At 47.8% G+C, this 19,873-nt stretch overlaps 3 protein-coding genes across 3 annotated transcripts in view; 1 reads left to right on the forward strand and 2 right to left on the reverse strand.

The window, feature by feature from the left end:
* The window catches only part of LOC139351966 (zinc finger protein 260-like), a 189,889-nt gene extending 187,633 nt beyond the window's left edge, over positions 1–2,256 (reverse strand). Inside the window, exons 1-2 of the mRNA XM_070993888.1 lie at positions 1,812–2,256; positions 427–861 (exon numbers count right to left, since the gene is read on the reverse strand). Of these exons, the coding sequence (XP_070849989.1) occupies positions 427–861; positions 1,812–1,869 (493 nt within the window). The 5' untranslated portion in view covers positions 1,870–2,256. The remainder of the gene's footprint in view (positions 1–426; positions 862–1,811) is intronic.
* A 1,064-nt stretch (positions 2,257–3,320) lies between these two features.
* Positions 3,321–9,844, forward strand: LOC139327982 (zinc finger protein ZFP2-like). The gene is made up of 3 exons (XM_070958070.1): positions 3,321–3,856; positions 4,346–5,147; positions 8,611–9,844. The coding sequence occupies exons 1-3, from the start codon at positions 3,685–3,687 to the stop codon at positions 9,560–9,562; spliced, it is 1,926 nt and encodes a 641-aa protein (XP_070814171.1). The 5' UTR covers positions 3,321–3,684; the 3' UTR covers positions 9,563–9,844.
* Positions 9,845–12,656: 2,812 nt separating this feature from the next.
* On the reverse strand, positions 12,657–14,377 carry LOC139327951 (frizzled-7-A-like). The gene has a single exon (XM_070958031.1). It carries the CDS (start codon positions 14,335–14,337, stop codon positions 12,679–12,681), a length of 1,659 nt encoding a protein of 552 aa, XP_070814132.1. The 5' UTR covers positions 14,338–14,377; the 3' UTR covers positions 12,657–12,678.
* Positions 14,378–19,873: the final 5,496 nt, after the last annotated feature.

The raw sequence follows: 19,873 nt of genomic DNA on the forward strand, positions 1-19,873 counted from the left end.
TGCCTCTGTCACCAAAACTTGCTTTACAAACTGAGCAGCTGAAAGGTTTCTCTCCTGTATGAACTCTTAAGTGTGAAGTCAAATTTGAGCTTTGTGCAAATCGTCGACCACAGACAGAACAACTGAAGGGTTTCTCTCCTGTGTGGATTCTCATGTGCATCACCACCTCTCCTCTCCTTTGAAAAGTCTTTTCACAAACTGAGCAGCTGAAATATTTTCCTTCTGAATGAAGTCTCATGTGTTCAACTAAAGAGTTCTTCCCAGAATACTTTTTACCACAAACTGAGCAACTAAACGGTTTCTCTCCTGTTTGGACTCCACTGTGGTCAAAGCTTGAAGCACATTCAGAGGAGCTGACTGATGTTTGTCCAGTGTTACACTTCACATCACTTACAGGTACTTCATTGTTCTGCAGAGGCTTTAAACCTGACTGAGGTCCTCTGGTCTCCTCCCAGTCACAGCTGTCATCAGTCTCAGGGTCAGAGGACTGAGACGTCTCGTCCTCACTGTCTGCTTCTAAATGTCTGTCTGGATCTGAGCTCCTGGATGCTTCTGGTCCTCCACAGTCCTCTCCATCAGCTTCTGTCTCCATGTCTTCAGCGTGTCTCTGATGAAGCTGTGAGGACTGAGGTTTCTCTTCATCCTCTTCTTCACTCTTCACAGGGACAGGAGGGACTGTGGACTTGGTGATGTCGGCCTCCTCCGGCCCTGGAAGCTGCTCTCCCTCCTGACTGCTCCACAGTTCCTCCTGTTCCTCTTTAATGTGTGGCAGCTCTGCTGGGTCCTCCTGGTCCAGACTGGGGCTCCAGTCCTGCTGCTCAGGGGGATCCTCTTCTGGACTCGCCGACAGCAGCTGGACGTCTGTGGAGGAGCATCAAACACAAACATGCCTTTTAGAAAAAGGTCATTTCCTGTTAGCATTGAAACCACTGACACCTCTGCTTCCTTCAGTGTGAAGACATGTTGCACATTTTGAAGAACAAATCTGGAAATCAGTTCAAACTAAAACAAACCACAAACTCTGGATTTTGTCAGAGCAGAAATGCCATAAAACGACTGCGATAACAGCAGCTGTGATTCCATGTTGGTGTTCTGTGAACATGTGAACCCAAAAGTCCTGAGTTCAGATAAACTTCAGCTGAAGACAGAAAAGTGTTTCACTGTTTTACAAAGTCCAGACAATGTTTTACTGCTTTTCTGTCCTGCTGTCAATCATGACTTTCTTTCACACGTCCAGCTCCTGAATGTCTTGAACTGTTTCCCTTCCCATTCACCTGCAGACTGTTTCGATTTCAGGTGTGATCACCCCCCTGCCACAGTCAGACGGTGGGTGGGTGGGATGGGGAGGTTTGTGATCTTGTTTTATGTCTGTTTCGTTCACCTATTTTCTATTCTTGTATTTATTTTGGGTTCTATATTTATTCTCTAAATTGTTCTCTGTTAGCGTTGTTGTTAAAGTCACTCTCATTGTGAGAACAGAGACAGAAGCAGTGAAAGTAGAGAGTACAGCTGATTTTTCCTCTTTGTCAGTTTTATTGACCACCGATCACACTGACTGTCAATAAAGTTCCAAAAAAAAATGGCTTGAATGGAAGAAACCGCTGTCGTGTTGACGGAGCTTCGCTTGCTGCATGTTCAGTTCATGTGGGCAAACGTGTAGTTTAGCTCACCGGTCCAACAGCGACAGAGACCGTTTTACTACACAATGAGTTTAAGTACATTTTTCTTTCACTTCAGTCATGTTTAAATGCAGGACTTTTCTTCTCCCACACCTGCTGGTTTCCATGAGAATAAGCAGTAAAGAGTCAAACCTGCTCTGTGTAACCGGACTTCCGGCTGGAAAACAGCGTCCAGCAGTTTTCGAGACATTTTACTGATTCCCAGCAGCTTTTCCTGCAGACACACTCCGTTAAACACTGTCTGCTCTCTCTGATGCGCGCTGTGCTGATAAATTACATCACGTTCACCTCCGTCTGTTTCCAGCTAGCAAGCTAAGTTAGCTTCATTAGCTTCGTAGGACAGCAGCAGATCATTCAGATGGAAAACATCTTCAAACAAAGGGGACAGCAGAGTCTATTCAGACAGCTCTGTCTGGACATTTGGGCTCCGTGAAAATACACTTAAGTCTCTGTCGAAGCTCCTCCGACTCGCACCGTGAGGCCGGGCTCCGTCTACTTCCTGCTAGCAGGCTAGGCTAACTCCCTGCAGCACTGTTGGCTAACAGGAGACGAGTCTGCGGGGAATCATCCCGGAAGTTCACACAAAGTCCACTTGAACAAGTTTATCCACACACACAGACTCTGCTGGGTCACTGCGACTGAATCTGATGAAACAACGTGACACGGAACGGAAGCTGTTAGCATGTTAGCCACGGGACGATCACTGGCTTCCGGTTACACTTGTGATGAATTTGCGGCAGATTACACGCAGGAAAAGCGTATTGCTGTTCTCCACGGCCACCTTCTTCTTCTTCTGATGTGCGAAAGACTACAATGCCAGCATGTCGCCACCTTCTGTCTGACGTCCTGACTTAATGAAGAAGTCCTGTTTCATCTAAAAACTGAAATAAAGCCCTCTGAAGCTGTCATTGTTCTCTGTCAGACCTTGGTGCCTTACTCATCTCCTTTAAGTTTTCTCTTCTGAACCTGAACTTCCTCCAACTTCTCAAGTTCAACTGATTCTCGTCCACTCTGTCTTTTTCTTCACCTTTCATCTCGACTGTGTCGTTATTCCAGATTTCCTGCCAAGATGTCATGATACAAGTACCTTTGAGTGAAGCAGACATTAAAGCGATCATTAAGGACTGCATGTGAAAACCTGACAGGGACACAGGAGGACATCTTTACAATTGTCCAAAGCGCGTCGGTGGTTGTGGAATCCAGAGCAGGATCACACAGATGGTCATGACCTGTCAGAGAACCGGACAGACAGGCTGAAGACAGACAGGTGAAGACCCTGCTGGACTGTGACCTGTAATAAACTGGAAACTGTCAATCGTGTCCTGATGGACAACAACAGACAAACATGAATCTGCTGCTGAAGACTTAAAATCTCATCTTATGATCAATCAATGGACAAGAACAGCAGGAAAAATAGAAGATAGTTTTTCGTTGCTCAGTCCAGGAGGTGACGTCAATGTACCGACAAACATGTTTGCGCAACGCTGTTAAAATTCAACGAAGAAGAAGAAGATGAAGACGATAACTACTTCCGTGTCACGTTGTTCTCATTAGATTCAGTCGCAGTGACCCAGCAGAGTCTGTATGTCTGGACTTGTTGAAGTGGAGTTTGTGTGAACTTCCGGCATGATTAATCGCAGACTCATCTCCTCTTCGCCAATAATGCTACCGGAAGTTAGCCTAGCCTGCTAGCAGGAAGTAGACGGAGCCCGGCATCGCGGTGCGAGTAGGAGCAGCTTCGACAGAGACTAAAGTGTATTTTTCACGGAGCCCAAATGTCCAGACAGAGCTGTCTGAATAGACTCTGCTGTCCCCTTTGTTTGAAGATGTTTTCCATCTGAATGATCTGCTGCTGTCCTACGAAGCTAATGAAGCTAACTTAGCTTGCTAGCTGGAAACAGACGGAGGCGAACGTGATGTAATTTATCAGCACAGCGCGCATCAGAGAGAGCAGACAGTGTTTAACGGAGTGTGTCTGCAGGAAAAGCTGCTGGGAATCAGTAAAATGTCTAAAGTCCAAACGCTGAGAGCTTTTGTGGAGCAGCGACTAACTGCGGCTGCTGAAGAGATAATGGAGCTGTTTGGAAGAACGATAGCAGAGTACGAGGAGGAACTTTGTGGACAACGAAAACTACTGGACGCTGTTTTCCAGCCTGAAGTCCGCTTACACAGAGCAGGTTTGACTCTTTTCTCTGCGTCTCACAGTTTGACATCATGGTCAATTGTTGAGTTTGTGTATTTAGTCCAAACTCAGCCTGTCAGGGTTTGTCGTCGCTGTTTCCTGACAGAAAAGTGTAGCTAGTTAGCCAGTTAGCACCAAAGCAGGCTAGCTAGCTTTGGTGCTAACAGGCTAACTTCATGTTAAACGAGCTGAGCTCAGTTGGGTTTGAGGACATTCTTTAAATTGATGATCAGTCCAGGAAATCAGACATTTATCAGCCGCGGTCAGAAATGTGTTTTAATTCAGTTTCATTCAACTGTCCTGGACCTTCTGGTGGGTCATAACTTTAATATTTGAGAGCGATTCTTTTGACGTGAGTCCACTCGTTGATTAGGAAAGAGCTGCTTGTTCTGCCTTTGAGGAAGCAGAGGTGTCAGTGGTTTCAACGCTAGCAGGAAATGAGCGTTTTCTAAAAGGCGTGTTTGTGTTTGATGCTCCTCCACAGACGTCCAGCTGCTATCGGCGAGTCCAGAAGAGGATCCCCCTGAGCAGCAGGACTGGAGCCCCAGTCTGGACCAGGAGGACCCAGCAGAGCTGCCACACATTAAAGAGGAACAGGAGGAACTGTGGAGCAGTCAGGAGGGAGAGCAGCTTCCAGGGCCGGAGGAGGCCGACATCACCAAGTCCACAGTCCCTCCTGTCCCTGTGAAGACTGAAGAAGAGGATGAAGAGAAACCTCAGTCCTCACAGCTTCATCAGAGACACGCTGAAGACATGGAGACAGAAGCTGGTGGAGAGGACTGTGGAGGACTAGAACCACCCAGGAGCTCAGATCCAGACAGACATTTAGAAGCCGACAGTGAGGACGAGACGTCTCAGTCCTCTGACCCTGAGACTGATGACAGCTGTGACTGGGAGGAGACCAGAGGACCTCAGTCAGGTTTAAAGCCTCTGCAGAACAATGAAGTACCTGGAAGTGATGTGAAGTGTAACACTGGACAAACATCAGTCAGCTCCTCTGAATGTGCTTCAAGCTTTGACCACAGTGGAGTCCAAACAGGAGAGAAACCGTTTAGTTGCTCAGTTTGTGGCAGAACATACCCCCGAAAGAACTCCTTGATGACTCACATGAGACTTCATTCAGAGGGAAAACGTTTCAGCTGCTCAGTTTGTGAGAAAACTTTTCAGTGGAGAGCAAATTTTATGAGGCACATGAGGGTTCACACAGGAGAGAAACCCTTCAGTTGTTCAGTTTGTGGTAAAGGATTCACTCAAAAGGACCATCAAAAACAACACATGAGAATCCACACAGGAGAGAAACCCTTCAGTTGTTCTGTCTGTGGCCGACAATTTACACAAAGCTCAAATTTAGCTTCACACTTAAGAGTTCACACAGGAGAGAAACCTTTCAGCTGCTCAGTCTGTAAGAAAACGTTCAGTCTCAGACACAGTTTGTCCTCACACATGAAAATTCATACTGGGGAGAAACCTTTTGACTGTTCAGTTTGTGGTAGAAAGTTCACACTGCGTGGAAATCTGAGACAACACTTGACTGTCCACAGAGGAGAGAAACCATGGAGTTGCAGCCTTTGCAAGAAAAGATTCACTCGGCTTCATATTTTCAAAAATCACAAGTGTGTTGGTGAGAGCAGCAGAAAGAAATGAAGCTGCAGAGACGCTTGTTGAGACTGACTGAGCACTGACTGACGGACTGGATGAGGCTCTTTATTGACACTGATGCTTCGAGAACAATGCCCGAAAGAGTTCAATTTAAGGCGGTAATATTTTTAAAGGAAGTATTCAGAGGACGGTTGGTCGTTGTCAGAGTTACTGAATTGTGTTTGATGTCTTGTGTCTTTGTCCTGCAGATTGACGGGATTTTCTTTTCATTGATTTCTGCTGTTTGTTTCTGCTCGTGGTGTCGCCTCGTTGAACTCATGAAGGAATCATGTGAAGGTTTGGAGGAAGCAGAGCAGAACAAACGGCCGCTGGACTTTTCTTATTCATTTAGAGACGATTTCTTCTTTGAACTGTCTGTTTCAGTTGTGTTCATGTGATATTTCACTCTTGGTGTAAGTACTCAGATCGTTTACCAAAGTAGAAGTACAAATACTCCTTTGTAGAAACACTCATCCTGCATTAAAGTTAAATTTTTTCATCAGAATGTGATTAAAGTATGAAAAGTCGACGTGTTCGTGAAGCAGAATGAGCTCTTTCTTCATGCTTTCTCGGAGTCTTCTCCTCGTCGTCATTGAACTCAAAGCTGGAGGTTTTAATCCACAGTAAACCTGTTGTCATGAATCGGAGGAGCCGCTCTGTCGGGCACAAAAACTCTCGCTCAGCACTTCCTGTCGCTGCGGTTTCTCCAGACGCTTCTTCAGAGCTGACTTTTACTTTGACAGCACAGCAGGAAGTGGACAGTTTGTACCGCCCTGAGCTCGTCCTGTTGGAAATGAATGACTGCTGGTCTCAGCCTCATTGTTTTTGACTCGTTTTGACCACTGCTGTTTTTTGTACTTTGTAAAATAACTTGTGTAAAGTGTCTCATAAATCTGATGGACCATGAAAATGTGTCTGTCCTCCTTTCAGAAAACTCGTCCTCCACTTGAAGAGCTGAAAAACAAAACGCCTGCCGTCCTTCAGACTGTCGAGCTTCTCCCTCAGCTCGTTGTATTTCTTCATGTGTCCTACAGTTATTCAGCCGGACTGAAGCAGATGCTCGTTTTCAGCTGATGTCAGAATCACCTTTAAAGGTAAATGTGTGAACACAGAGAAAGAATCTGACTCCAGTTTTTAATTGATCTCAGTGAGTTAGCACAGGAAGAGACATCACAGCCAAGAACAAGGACAACAAAGCTGAAAAGATAAGAGTGGACAGGACTGAGACACACGAGTATGTGGAGCACAGGTCGATGTATAAATACAGATAAAAAGCAGTATTTTGTACGAGTCAGGAGTGTTTGTGTGTTCACAGTTCGTTCAGGCTGCAGGAGTCCTGTCGACGGCCACGACGGTGATCTGAATACGGTAAAATGCTGCATGAAGCCGGAGGAATCAGACCTCCGGTGGACGTCAGTGGACGTTTGTGTTGGAGGGTTTGTGACTGAACTCTTCATCACACTGATGGTCTGTGGACACAAACTGTGTGGCGCCTCCCCGAGGACAGAACAGGCGAGAACCAGCTGTGTGACGGCTCTGCAGTGATGCTTCCTGACTCTGGAGGTGGATCAGTCCTGAACGGAGGACCGGAGGACACCTGGACTCTGCAGTCCTGACGGCAGGAGGCTGCTTGAACTTCCTGTGCTGTCGATGTTAGACGTCCACTTCAGGTCCTGGCCGACCTGCTTCATTGTTTTTATAGTTTGAAGTGTTTTAATTCAACATGTGAAATATTTTGTAACGTTGTTCAGAAAAGTGCTGTCTCAGTAAAGTTTCCAGGAACGACGTCATCATCATCATCATCAGTGTCCACGCAGAACCCTGGATCAGCAGACAGGAAGTGGACTGATTGTCCGGGTCTGACGGGTTCTCTTCTCTTGTTTTAGGGGGTGGGGGTGACCCGGTTTCTCTGTGAAGGCATCAGGATGCTGAAGATCCGGATCCGATTCAAACGTGTGGACTTCACAGCACCGAATGAGTCGTTTTCACGGACGTAATGTGACGCTCAAAAGCTGCAGAAGCATCGATTCAAGCAGAACTGGAGAGAAACGGAAGAAGAGGACCTGTGGAGGGCAGCCACGTGCCTTTCTGCGTAAAGCCATCAAAAGAAAGAGAAGAAGTGGAACCGGAAGCCAGTGGACCTGCCGTGGCTAACATGCTAACTGCTTCTGTTCCGTATCACGTTGTTTCATCAGATTCAGTCGCAGTGACCCAGCAGAGTCTGTGTGTGTGGATAAACGTGTTCAAGTGGACTTTGTGTGAACTTCCGGGATGATTCACCGCAGACTCGTCTCCTGTTAGCCAACAATGCTACCGGAAGTTAGCCTAGCCTGCTAGCAGGAAGTAGACGGAGCCCGGCCTCACGGTGCGAGTGGGAGCAGCTTCGACAGAGACCGAAGAGAGCAGACAGTTTAACGGAGTGTGTCTGCAGGAAAAGCTGCTGTGAATCAGTAAAATGTCTAAAGTCCAAACGCTGAGAGCTTTTGTGGAGCAGCGACTAACTGCGGCTGCTGAAGAGATAATGGAGCTGTTTGGAAGAACGATAGCAGAGTACGAGGAGGAACTTTGTGGACAACGAAAACTACTGGACGCTGTTTTCCAGCCTGAAGTCCGCTTACACAGAGCAGGTTTGACTCTTTTCTCTGCGTCTCACAGTTTGACATCATGGTCAATTGTTGAGTTTGTGTATTTAGTCCAAACTCAGTCTGTCAGGGTTTGTCGTCGCTGCTTCCTGACAGAAAAGGGTAGCTAGTTAGCCTGTTAGCACCAAAGCAGGCTAGCTAGCTTTGGTGCTAACAGGCTAACTTCATGTTTAACGAGCTGAGCTCAGTTGGGTTTGAGGACATTCTTTAAATTGATGATCAGTCCAGGAAATCAGACATTTATCAGCCGCGGTCAGAAATGTGTTTTAATTCAGTTTCATTCAACTGTCCTGGACCTTCTGGTGGGTCATAACTTTAATATTTGAGAGCGATTCTTTTGACGTGAGTCCACTCGTTGATTAGGAAAGTGCTGCTTGTTCTGCCTTTGAGGAAGCAGAGGTGTCAGTGGTTTCAATGCTAGCAGGAAATGAGCGTTTTCTAAAAGGTGTGTTTGTGTTTGATGCTCCTCCACAGACGTCCAGCTGCTGTCGGCGAGTCCAGAAGAGGATCCCCCTGAGCAGCAGGACTGGAGCCCCCGTCTGGACCAGGAGGACCCAGCAGAGCTGCCACACATTAAAGAGGAACAGGAGGAACTGTGGAGCAGTCAGGAGGGAGAGCAGCTTCCAGGGCCGGAGGAGGCCGACATCACCAAGTCCACAGTCCCTCCTGTCCCTGTGAAGAGTGAAGAAGAGGATGAAGAGAAACCTCAGTCCTCACAGCTTCATCAGAGACACGCTGAAGACATGGAGACAGAAGCTGGTGGAGAGGACTGTGGAGGACCAGAAGCAGCCAGGAGCTCAGATCCAGACAGACCTGAGACTGATGACAGCTGTGACTGGGAGGAGACCAGAGGACCTCAGTCAGGTTTAAAGCCTCTGCAGAACAAAGAAGTACCTGGAAGTGATGTGAAGTGTAACACTGGACAAACATCAGTCAGCTCCTCTGAATGTGCTTCAAGCTTTGACCATGGTGGAGCCCAAACAGGAGAGAAACCGTTTAGTTGCTCAGTTTGTAACAAAACTTTTCAACGGAGAGAACACATGGAGATGCACATGAGGATCCACACTGGAGAGAAACTCTTCGGTTGTTCTGTCTGTGGTCGAAGATTCACGCAGGGTTCGACTTTGACTTCACACTTCAGGGTTCACACAGGAGAGAAACCATTCAGCTGCTCCGTCTGTCACACAAGTTTCCGCTTTGCTACGAATTTGTCCAGACACATGAGAATCCACACGGGGGAGAAACCGTTCCGTTGTTCAGTTTGTGGTAAAGGATTTGGAGAAAGTGGAACTCTGAAACGACACCTGACCGTCCACACGGGGGAGAAACCGTTCAGCTGCAGCGTTTGTGAGAAAAGATTCACTCGACAGAATCATGTCAAAAAACACAAGTGTGCTGGTGAGAGCAGACGGTTACTATGACAGCAGGCTGATGGGTTAGCGGATGTGTTGGCAGTTTGACGGCAGTGTCTCTTTTTTAACCCTGTTAGATCTCCATGGTCACTGATGCTGCACACCTAACCTGCTCCAGAGGACGTTCTGTTCAGTTTCATGACGACGTTCTTTCGGAGCGACGTCGATTCTCGGGTGGAGGAAAAACCTGCTGGATGTGCAGTTCAGAAAGAAGAGGAGGCGAAAGGAAAGTCTGAACACAAGGTTTGTTGACAGGAAGGACGTCCTGAGTCTGAGCGGACGTCCGTGAACCTGCAGTCGTTCCTCCTCATCACTGTTTTCGGTTCATGATGCAGACGCTTTCAGCAGAGGATCAGGAGACGTCTTCCAGACAAAGAGCAGCTCGTGTCTTCAGGTGAAAGCCATGTTTGACTCTGTCCTGCTGGACTCTCAGCTGCTCGTCTCCTGACGTGATTCTTGTGTGTGACTGAACGTTTCGTCCTCGTGTCTCATCGAGGCTGCCTGATGCTCATATAACACATGTACAGATCTGGACTTTAAAGTGTTTTCTTCTCCACAGCTTGAGAAACATCATCGAGGAGGAAACACAAAGTCCAACGGGAATCCCTCCTTTCTGACTGCTGTGAGGACGTGTCCCCTGATGTCCACTGGATGGCAGCAGCGTCTCACTGGACTCCAGCATTTGTGCTGATCTTTGGACTGCACCAGGCTCTTTATTGACACTGATGCTTCGAGAACAATGCCCGAAAGAGTGCCATTTAAGGCGGTAATGTTTTTTAAGGAAGTATTCAGAGGACGGTTGGTCGTTGTCAGAGTTACTGAATTGTGTTTGATGTCTTGTGTCTTTGTCCTGCAGATTGACGGGATTTTCTTTTCATTGATTTCTGCTGTTTGTTTCTGCTCGTGGTGTCGCCTCGTTGAACTCATGAAGGAATCATGTGAAGGTTTGGAGGAAGCAGAGCAGAACAAACAGCCGCTGGACTTAATTTATTCATTTAGAGACGATTTCTACTTTGAACTGTCTGTTTCAGTAGTTTTTAAAGTAATGTTCCAGTGTATGAAGGATTACTTCCATTGAAGTAAAAGTACTGAATCTACAATCATTAAAAGCTGAGAAGAATCAGTTTTTCTTCGAGTATTTAATGTATTTAAAGTGTTGATGAAGCAGAACGAGCTCGTTCTCGGTGTCACTGCATTGTTTTGATGCATGAACAGATTTTTAATTTTCGTCGGCTCGTGTCTGGATGGAGTTTGTGTGTTTGGGTTTTACGGTTTTCGCCGGCAGAAGAAGCAGCCCGCGAGCTGCAGTCCTGACCTTTGAACTGATTTCTCAAACCGTCTCAGCTCTGGAGTCGAAGGTTTGTGCTTTTCGACGTGTCGGCTGGATGACAGACTCGTGATGTCAAACTTTATTTAAAACGTGTGGACAGACAGTTCTGAGCTCTGACGTGTTTGATTCCTCATTAAATATTTGCAAAGCTGATTTCTGATGTTTTCATTTGAATCAAATGACTGATTTAAAGAGACATCACAGGTGTGGACACAGATTTACCTGACGAGGTGATTTTTGATGTTTGATCTTCTCACGTTTGATTGGCTGCTTTTCCTCTCACTGATCTGAATATGTTTGTCACCATGGAGCTTTGGACCAAACAAACATGGTGAAGGCGTCACTTTGGACTCCTGGTGACCACATTTCTCTCTATTTTCTCAATGTTTCCAAAGCAAACAATCGATCGATTGATCGATCGATGGAGGAAATGATCAGCAGAAACAGTGAAACTGACACCATGCACTTCATCTGTTCGCCAGCAGAGGGCGCCACACCACCACCATCATCATCACTGAGGAGAGTCAATGCCTCTGCACTGCTTCAAGTCCATGAAACAGGTAACACTTCTGTAGTTTTACCGTTAGCAGTGTAGACACGGGTGTTCAGGCCGCTCTCATTGGATCAATGTGATCCTGAAGGTAAAGACACGAAGGTTCAGTCAGTGAAGGTCTGCAGAGTTCAGGGTTTGGAGGTTTGTTCTGGTTGGACGTCAGAGATGATGATCTCGTCTAAACGTGTTTCGTGTTCGCTGCCGCTGAGCTAAAAGAAATGAAGGAATGAGAAAGACTGAATGTGTTTTCTGTTCGGCTGTAAGGAGGTCAGGCTGCTCTGGTTTCAGCCTCTGAGGCCTTCAACAAGGTTTTCTCCAGCCGGGACCAAAAGAAAAAGAAAAAGGGATCGAATGTCGGCAGGAAAGCAGGAGTCAGCCGTCTGGAACGAACCACTTTAACACTCGTCCGCAGTTTCCAGATGAGATCTGCACTGCAACGGTTTTCAGAGAGCAGCCTGGGGCTTTGAAAAATGTAAACTTTTATTCTGAAAAACTGTGCAAGCTGTGTGGGTCCAAAAGAACACAAGACACTGATTCAAAGATGATTTTAAACTCTCATAAATACATCAGTTCCTCTCAGAGAACACTGACAAAGTGAGTCTCAATGAGGCAGTTTGGAATCAGACTGACGGGAAATAAAAACAGGAAATGGCACAGACGCAGTAAATTCACTCACTTTTCATCTCACGAGTCTGGAATCATTTAACAATAAGAGAAACCTAAAAAGTTTCCTGGAAAGAAATCCGGTCCTAACTGTGAGGGAAGAGAAAGAAAACTGTCAATGACGAGTTTCAAAGCGTGAAAACAATCGTTCGTTTCAGAAAACAGAATAAAAACTTCATTCAGACCAGGTTCATGCATGAACTCGTTAATAGATAAAATGTGTGACGCTAAAGGAAACTTGAACACTGGAAGAGTCTCAGTGGAGTCCTGCAGAGTCCAGGTGGTCACTCACACCTGAGATATCAGTGACTTCACATGCTTTTATTTTCCTACAGTCAACTGAGTCCTTTGACTTCTGACTGCAGCAGCGTGTTACAGTCCATCAACTGCTGTCAGGAGCCGAACCACCACCTTCCTGTTTTCAGGGCACCTGTGCGCACCTGTCCTTCTGCTCCACGTTTCACCTTTGAACTGGGAACGTGTTCATCAAATGAATGAATGACCCGCACACCTGAACTCCTCAGAGGTTCCCGACCGGATTCAGTTTGTGTGCAGGTGTGAGAGTCCACCTCCTCAGTTCTACACCGTCGTCTCTCCCTGGTTGCCATTGCTCAGTCTCTTATAAAACCTGCGCCATGACTGCAGCGTCTTTCCAGACCAGATCCAGAAGCCAGATGTGATCCCAACGATCATGGTCATCAGGTACTTGATCATGAACACTGTGAAGTCCGGCGTCAGTGGCGCGAAGCTGCCCACCGGGCACGGCACGGCGAAGCGCTTGCACGTCTGCATGTGCCACGTCCTCTCCCACTGTGGCCGGAACGCCTGCTCGTAGAAGTGGCAGGCGATGACGACGGTGGCCGGCACGGTGTACAGCACGCTGAACACGCCAATCCGCACCATGAGCTTCTCCAGCTTCTCCGTCTTGGTGCCGTCGTGCTTCATGATGGTGCGAATGCGGAAGAGCGACACAAAGCCGGCCAGCAGGAAGGAAGTGCCGATGAAGAGGTAGACGAACAGCGGAGCCAGGACGAAGCCTCGGAGGGCGTCCACGCTGTAGATTCCCACGTAGCAGACGCCGGTGAGCAGGTCACCGTCCACCTGCCCCAGAGCCAGGATGGTGATGGTTTTAACTGCCGGCACCGCCCAGGCTGCCAGGTGGAAGTACTGAGAGTTGGCCTCGATGGCCTCGTGGCCCCACTTCATCCCGGCTGACAGAAACCAGGTGAGGGACAGGATCACCCACCAGATGGAGCTGGCCATGCCGAAGAAGTAGAGGATCATGAAAAGAATGGTGCAGCCTTCTTTTTTGGTGCCCTGGGCCACCATCTTGTAGCCGTCCACATTGAACTTATCTATGCACACCACCTGGTCCTCCAACAGGAAGCCGGCGGCGTACGCCACAGCCACCATGAAGTAGCACCCGGACAAGAAGATGATCGGCCTCTCTGGGTATCGAAACCGCCTCATGTCCACCAGATAGGTGAGCACGGTGAAGAGAGTGCTCCCGCAGCAAAGGATCGACCAGATCCCGACCCAGAGCCGGCCAAACTTTAACTCCTCCTCACGGAAGTACATCAGTCCATTAGGTTTGTCGACCTCACAGGGGGCGCCGCAGTCCTTCGACCCCAGGAAGTGGTAGTTGAGGTAGGGGGGCACCTGGAGCTGCAGGGGGCAGGAGAAGGACTGGCTGGTGTGCAGCGGCAGGGTTGCCAGCTCAGGGAGGATGGGGGTCGGTTTGGACGTGGGGCCGTCTGTGTCAGTCGTGTTCTGACCCACGCAGATCTCCCCTCCACCGTGGACCGGGAAGTTCTCACAGCGAAGCCTCTCTGGCCACTGGAAGCCAAATTTATTCATGAGCGCCTCACAGCCCTGCCGGGCCCGTTCACACAGAGACCTGCACGGTGGTATGGCCTGCTCCAGAACCGTACAGACCGGCGCATACATGGAGCACAGGAAGAACTTCAGGTCCATGGAGCACTGGACTTTAACCAGCGGGTAGAACTGGTGCACCTCCAGCCCGGCGTCCTCCTGGTTGGTGTGACCCAGCAGGTTGGGCATGATGGTCTGGTTGTAGGCGATGTCAGTGCAGAGGGGGATGGAGATGGGCTGGCAGAAGCCGTGCTCCGGGACGGAAATGCCCTTGTCCTGCTGTGCGGCTGCCGGCTGGAAGCGGAGCGCAGCGTCCAGCGCGCAGACCAAGATCCAAAGCGACGGCCAGCTCCTGCCTGCCGCCATGACAGAGTCAACGACCGGGAGAGCAAAGTGAAAAAGTAGTTTGACAGAGAAGAGGCGAGAGAGGAGAGCTGCGGCAGAGGAGAAAAACGGCTCCTGGAGGCGCAGCGGCTGGATTCACCGCATCAAAAGACGCCTTTTTACTGCCGCCTTCTTTTTTCTTCCACAGCTGTCAAAGACAAATGTTTATTCACACTTCCGGATCCGCTGAGTTCAGTCCTGAACATTTCCCAGAGAAACGTGTCAAAGCAACAGTTGTTCTCTCACGTCCTCTGACTTCAGGCTCGGAAAGATCGAGAGAAGCCGCAGAGTCACTTGTTCTGTGCGTGAAGAGCCTCCCGGAGCTGCGCAGGCTGGATGTCCGTCAGACTCCGGCGGAGGAAACTTTCTTTTGTTCGGAGAAACTCGACAGGAGCTCTGTACGGGCTCGCGGAGCTCTGCTCCCTGCGCCAGGTCTGCAGGACGAGACTGTCGGGCCGGTTTCCAGGCGCCCCGCTATTCTCCGCCTTCTCCTGCATGGAAGGAGGGGGCACCTTGAAACTCTGCTCCGCTGCCTCTCTCCTCCAATCGAACGCTTTGTTTTTTCGCTCCCGTCGCCGCTGATTGGTCGGCGGAGGTGAAAGGGGCGGGGCCACAGCAACAGGTTCCTCCGTGAATATTTTAAATATTCCTGGGAAACTCACTGCACCACTTCTTCATTGACTTTACTGAAAGTACAAAGTACAAATACTGCACTGAGAGAGAGCCCCCCCCCCCCCCCCACTGAGCAATAAAACATAATTCATTCAAATTAATGAATTCTAATCACTTTTAGGATTTAATTGTACTTTGTAGATTCATTTAGACTGAATGCAGTTTATTGATCAGTTTATCAGGCCGACAATGTTCAATATCAAAGCGCTGAATCGAGTTTAAAGGTTCAGCTTTTTGCTCAGATCGAGTGTCACCTCAGATCAGCCTCAGTGGATCAAACCATGAAAATAAAGAGAAGATTACAGGACGATTGTCAGGTCTGAAGTGGATTTCTGGAAGTTTGTCCTGTGGGACATCAGAGACGATGATGTCTGTCTTCCTGTGTGTGTGTGTGTGTGTGTGTGTGTGTGTGTGTGTGTGTGTGTGTGTGTGTGTGTGTGTGTGTGTGTGTGTGTGTGTGTGTGATTGAGTTCAGACTGTTTAGTTTTTGATGCTAACTGACTTCTTCTGTCCTCTTCACAGTCCAGTCCGAGGTTCAGGTCCGCCTCATGTTACAGTTAAAAACAGAGGAGACATGGAAGGATATTGAAACTAAAATAATACCTGGTATCCATATACAGGCCATATGGCCAGACAAAAACCTGCCAAGATACATAGATGAACTAGAAAACCCATGGGTAAAATCAGTGCTGAAGTCTGGAAAAAGGTTAGAAAAGAACATGGCCTAGAAGAGGATGTTAAAATCCTACGTTGGTGTGCATATGACTCAGAGTTTACTCCATAGATTCAAATCCTGGATAAAAAAGGCATAACATCTATGAGTGGCAGTGTAGAGAAAAATGAAATCATGTGTTTTCAAACTCTAAGAAAGACATACACATTAGAAAGAGAGGATCAATTCCGATTTTTCCAATTAAGAAATTATTATAATCAGAAGATCAAAAAGATTGATACTAAAGATACCAATAAAGCCTTTACCCAACTTTTCATAAATGCATACAAATCAGACAAAAATAGAGGGATCAAATCACAACTAAGTGTCTCAAGGCTCTGGAGGATCATTCCACTGAATATATCGAGGAAAAGTGGGAGAAAGAAGGAGGTTTACAGATAACAGAAGGAGAATGGCAGCATATATGCTCTTCTCAGTGGAGATGCACAGAATCTCATGCATGGAAGGTTTTTCATTACCCCACATGTGAAGTCACACTTTGACAATGGTCATTCTCAGTGTTGGAGAAATTGTGGTTGTCAAGTTGCAAATCACTATCATATTCTTTGGGCTTGTCAAAACATACTGAAATCCTGGACTGACATACATGGAGCCATGCAGACCATCTTTAAAATACAAATACCATTTGATTTTTAAACCTTTGGGGCCTACTTTAAACGATTGGATAGATGTGACTTTTGAAATATATAAGAGGGCAAAGATCACCTTCTCGCTAAACCTTAAGATGGGTTACTTCTTACAATGCTGGGAAAAATGGATGCAGTATATTGGACCCCTGAGACCCGACCTTGTTATGACAATGCATTGAAGGAAATTGTGGGTTTTTTTGTTTTTTTGTTTTATGTCTATCTCAAATACATTCGTCTCGGTGCATGATTTGACCATTATAGTATGTTTATGAAGGTTTGAAGCCAAACTGCTGTTTGTTCCCTCTACTTTATGTCTCTCTGGATGTATATAGTTACACGTTTATTATTCCCTACTTTGTTTTATTTTATGGTACGTGTGTAAGTAAGTGCGTAAGTGGATATGCACAGGAGTGAGGATGGTTTATATGAATATGCACATGGTTTTGCTTGTTTGTTGTTACCATTTTAGGCAAACTTTATTTTTATCTTTTCAAAAGTAAAAAGAAGTGGACTATAAGCCGATATCACAGGAAGATAGGCTGAGAGACAGTTTATGTATGGTGCCCGTACCTCTGGAAGGAGATCCCTATTTTCTTTTTCTTTTCATTTCTGGAGATTGTCTGTAATATCGGAGTGTACTTCGAAATAAAAAGAACATTTAAAAAAACAAACAAAACAGAGGAGACGCTGGACTGAAGACTGTGGGACATCTTTCGGTCTCAGACTGTTAAAGAGAGCGACATGTCTTCATGAAAAGGACAGGTGTGTTTTCATTTCAGTCTGTCGCTTCATCCCCGTGATTTTAATTCATGTGTTCACATTTCACATGTCAACCACAAAAACACACCAGAGACAGACACCAAAAGGGTCTTGGACCAGGTTCAGAGGTTCTGTGAAGGGTTCCAGGTCTCCAGGTCTGATGTGGTCCTGAAACGAGTCCCTTATTTCATCTAATCTTATTTCTTATCTTTTGGCAGGAAACTCGGCTGTGGGACGTTTCCTCTGAGTTCACTTTGACGCCTCGCAGATGATAAATCTGATCCAGGACCAGATCCACCACACCCTGAGGAGGCCAGCAGAAGGTCAGAGGGTCTTATTTTGGTCAGCGCCACACCTCCACCGTCCAGCTGCACTCATTTGATTTCACGACTGAAGAGAAACTTTGAGGTTAGTCACAAAAAAACGCAGGAAAATGTTGATTTAAAGTATCAGAAACTGCTGTCTTTCCCTCGGACTTGAGAGGAGACAGCAGAGAATAAACCGACGCCACAACGCCTTTTTAGGCCTAAGCTCTTCAAAATAAAAGCCCTGGACGCCATCTGTTAGTGCTCTTCTTCGGCTGTTTACCTCTCTTCTACCAACATGAAGTGGACGAGGAGGAGTCATGAAAGACGAGCGAAGGAAACGAAGCAGGAGGTGAAAGATGAAAAGCAAAGGATTAGGAAGGAAAGAGAGGGAGGGAAGGAGGGACGAAAGGGGGAAGAGAAAGAAAGGAGAGAAGATGACCATGGGCATCCGTGAAGCTCGTCAAACTTTGTTCTTTTCAGTCCACAAACTGTCGCCTGTGTCAGCAGCTCCGTCGTGAATGACAGACGTATCAATAAAGTTGATTTGAAGTTCAGATGAAAGGACTGATCGATCGTGAAACGCTCATTTTGTGTCTCCGCCGTGCTCGGCTCCCCTCCCCCTCCGGCCGAAGCTCCTCATCTCTTACATTCCTGAGAAAGTGCTGCTGAGGAAAAGCAGAGGTGAGGGGCTTCGTCTCCCCCGTCCCGCCTCCCTCCTCTCCCAGGAGGGGGGGGGGGGGTGTTTGATCCTCAGCCCAGCTCCTGTCACAACAGCCGAGAGCTGTGAGAAACCCTCAGTGTCCTCTGTTTAGCCTAGCTTAGCATAAAGACTGAGAGCTCCCGTAGACCATACAAGCTGACTCCTCATTGGCCGCTGCTCTCTGTCGCCGCTCTGCGTCTGTGCGTCCGCCATATCGCAGAGTTGCTGGAAGCTGCCTCTTGTTGTGACATCATCACGCCGTGGGCGACAGAGCTTAGCTTAGCACAAAGACTGGCGGTAGGGGAAAACTGTCTGAATCTCTGTTAGCAGAGCTCGACTCGGTGTCACGGCGGCGATGACTCAGCGTGACGTTTGAGCCGAAGCAGAATCAGACTGAAGTGACCTGACAGACGAGTCGCTTTGACCTCCTGGTGGATGAACAGTTTAACGAGCTGCAGAGTCTCTCAGCTGTATCGAGTGTCAGGTCTGATGTGACCCCCCCCCGTCGCTCAGGCCTCCTCCGAACTTTCTCTGCTGTAAAAACACAAAGGCTGCAGCCGTCTGATGTTTGGCTCGGAGGTGGAGACGGGATCTGAACTCCTGATCGCACTTAATGCGTCCGGCAGTTTCCCAGGGAGGTTTTCCTGTTGTCTGCAGGTGCGCTTGTGTCTGATGCAACTGTTGCACGTGCTGGTTTCCATGACGAGCGTGTTGACAGATGAGAGTGAAGTTCGATCTGATGGAGATGAAGGAAGGTTCATCTCAGAGCGTGAGACGAAAGCTGAAGGATTAAAAGAAGCTTTTCATTTGACTTCAGACTGAAACTGATTTCATTCACAAAACGACAGAAAACAGGTGGTGAGCGTGACGTGAAGTCCAGACCTGGATGAACCTCATCCAGGATCCAGGATCCTGAGACCTGGTCTTGAAAGTCCGTCAGATTCTCCTCCTGCAAACGTTTGAGCGACATTTTCTTGATTTGTTCTGTTTAAGACCAAAACTCGGTCTGTCCCCTTTGTCCACACTGTCCCACTTCAATTAAGCCCAATTGAGCGAGGACGAGCTGTTTGGAGGACAGGCTGGAAGTGAAAACAGTCACGCCGTCGCAGGGTTGGTTTCATTCGCTCACCTGCTCCACCCTCCTTAACTCCGTCACATCCAGCTGGCTGCTTGAGATCATTTCTCTGAGGGGCTGGACGCCCTCGGCTGGAGCTCCCCGTCCACCCCCCGCCTCCCCCACAAAATAAAACAACCTCTGCGGATGAAAAGCCGGCATGTGAAGGGGGTCCGGGAGGGTCCAGGGGGAGGATTCCTCGAGGTGGAGCTGTGTTAAAGAGCAGATGATATTAACATCCTATTACCATCCCATTCACACACATTAACATGACAAGTCGCCTGGAGGGGGGCCCAGATGCACTCTGGGACGGCAGGGACAAAGGAGCTCCGCCCACAGGTCAGAGCAGAGAAGAAGAGCGGAGATAAAAGAAGTAGAAGAAGAAGAAGAAGAGGCTAAAAGGAGGACAAAGAGGGGGGTAGAGAGAGAGAGAGAGAGAGAGAGAGAGAGAGAGGAAACAGAGAGAGAGAGAGAGAGAGAGAGAGGAGACACAGAGAGAGAGAGAGAGAGAGAGAGAGAGAGAGAGAGAGAGAGAGAGAGAGAGAGAGAGAGGAAACAGAGAGAGAGAGAGAGAGAGAGAGGGGGAGACAGAGAGAGAGAGAG

Source organism: Chaetodon trifascialis, chromosome 24 (assembly GCF_039877785.1).
Source record: "Chaetodon trifascialis isolate fChaTrf1 chromosome 24, fChaTrf1.hap1, whole genome shotgun sequence".
Taxonomy (NCBI): domain Eukaryota; kingdom Metazoa; phylum Chordata; class Actinopteri; order Chaetodontiformes; family Chaetodontidae; genus Chaetodon; species Chaetodon trifascialis.

What these genes read in the sequence shown, in the direction of transcription:
- LOC139327982 (XM_070958070.1), top strand. Translation starts at nt 3,685, where the DNA reads ATGTCTAAAGTCCAAACGCTGAGAGCTTTTGTGGAGCAGCGACTAACT. An exon ending in AGTCCGCTTACACAGAGCAG is followed by an intron (nt 3,857 to 4,345) that starts GTTTGACTCTTT and finishes GCTCCTCCACAG; the next exon opens with ACGTCCAGCTGCTATCGGCG. An exon ending in AAACAACACATGAGAATCCA is followed by an intron (nt 5,148 to 8,610) that starts CACAGGAGAGAA and finishes TTGATGCTCCTC; the next exon opens with CACAGACGTCCAGCTGCTGT.
- LOC139327951 (XM_070958031.1), bottom strand. Translation starts at nt 14,337, where the DNA reads ATGGCGGCAGGCAGGAGCTGGCCGTCGCTTTGGATCTTGGTCTGCGCG.